General features: G+C 30.1%; 1 protein-coding gene across 1 annotated transcript in view; it reads left to right on the plus strand.

Annotated features, from left to right (window-relative positions):
* Nucleotides 1-1,286, plus strand: part of lmnl3 (lamin L3) — a 15,613-nt gene extending 14,327 nt beyond the window's left edge. The window contains exon 6 of the mRNA XM_016563031.1: nt 1,061-1,286. Coding sequence (XP_016418517.1) covers nt 1,061-1,286 — 226 coding nt within the window. The remainder of the gene's footprint in view (nt 1-1,060) is intronic.
* The last annotated feature ends 677 nt before the right edge of the window (nt 1,287-1,963 follow it).

Consider the following 1,963-nt stretch of genomic DNA (forward strand, 5'->3'; position numbering starts at 1 on the left):
GTCATAAATTGATTTTTGTTGTAAATATGCCAAGACAAGAATGTTACACTGAATGAGTGGGTGTCTTCTGTAAATCAGGGAAAAATGTACAATATTTATTTTTTGCTCAGAAAAACAAACACAAAATTACAATTACATTAAACAGAAAACTTTTTACATTTTTTGGGGAAAAACAACAACAATTTAAAGCAGTATTACACTTATTGTTTTTATGCTTAAACCCTTTTTCGTCTTTGACCCTACTACTTTCATTCAGCAAGGATGCATCATTAAATTGATCAGAAGTGACAGTAAAGACATTTATAATGTTATAAAAGGTTATATATTAATGTATTAATTAAATTCAGCATTGACTTTAAACAAGATAAGCAGCTATTTCCAAGCTCTGCTTGAATGGATGAATTTTATTTGTTTATTTAATTTATTTGTTTGCTTTATTTTATTTATTTATTTATTTATTTGTATTTTATTTAAAGTTTTTTTGGGGGGGGGGTTAAATGTTCATGTCAACAATTTTATCTACCTTGATTTAATTTATTTGTTTGCTTTATTTTATTTATTTATTTATTTATTTGTATTTTATTTAAAGTTTTTTTTGGGGGGGGGGTTAAATGTTCATTTCAACAATTTTATCTACCTTGTTTTTATGCATTTAAATTTATATAATAATAATGATAATTTTAGCATTTAATACTTTTTTTTTTAAAGTTGTATTTGTTAACATTAATTCAAGCACAGTGAACGAACAATAAACAACTGTATTTTTAGTAGCTAACATTTAACAAAGATTAATAAATGCTGTTTTTTTAAATATTTTAATTCAAATGCTTTGGTTAAATGTCCATTTCAACAATTGTATTTTATGCATTTAAATTTATATAATAATAATAATAATAATAATAATAACGTTAACATTTGTTAATGCACCGTGAACTAACATGAACAAACAATTATGTTTTTATTAGCTAACATTTAACAGATTAATAAATGCATTGAAAAATGCATTAGCTAGCATTGAGTGATGCTGAGAGCTGTGTTTGTGTGCTTTGGTTGCTCTCAGACTGAATCTGTCTCCGAGTCCGGTCCAGCAGTCGTCGGTCTCTCGCACGAGGAAGCGCAAACATGAGGGCACGAGTTCAGGACTGTCTCCCAGCTACAAGCTCTCCCAGCATTCCTCCTCGCGCGGGAACCTGTGCATCGACGAGATCGACCTGGACGGACGCTTCGTTAAGCTCAAGAACAACTCGGATCAGGTGCGGCACACAGTCTCTCTGAAGATGATCTGATCTGTATGACACGCTTTTTATCATCAGTCACATTATTCCAGTCACTGATAAACTACTAGAGTTTCTGTCAGGGCTGCACGATTATGACCACAATCATAATTGTCGATTATTCCCTTGAAATTGTAATTGCGATTATTAATTACGATTATCACAATTTACATTGAATGATTACGATTATCACAATTTACACTGAATGGTGCTTATATCATTGTTTGATGCAACTGCATGCCGTATTTTTATATGAATATAAACAAGCTGCAAACACTAACTTTTAGTGCTTTTCTATAGTATTAAGCCTCAAATGTCAAATATACATCGGATTGGTTTCTTCTTTACAGTATAATAAAAAAGTAAAAATATGCATGGTATTATAATGTTATCACATTTATCGAATTTCTAATCGTGATTACAATTATGGATGCCACAATTACGTAATCGTTCAAAGTGGCAATTAATCGTTTAAAGCCCACTTATGTTATTCTGCATGCTTAAGATGCGTTTTTTTCTTTCTACAAGTTATCGTAAGGGTTTTTCTATTGGTTTAGTTTTAGTATAACATTATAATACCATTCATATTTTTACTTTTTTATCATTTAAAGAAGAAACCAATCCGATGTATAGTTGACATTTGAGGCTTAATACTATAGAAAAGCACTAAAGGTTAGTGTTTTCAGCTT

This window comes from Sinocyclocheilus rhinocerous, unplaced genomic scaffold (assembly GCF_001515625.1).
Source record: "Sinocyclocheilus rhinocerous isolate Xijiao unplaced genomic scaffold, SAMN03320098_v1.1 scaffold3214, whole genome shotgun sequence".
NCBI classification, from domain to species: Eukaryota; Metazoa; Chordata; class Actinopteri; order Cypriniformes; family Cyprinidae; genus Sinocyclocheilus; species Sinocyclocheilus rhinocerous.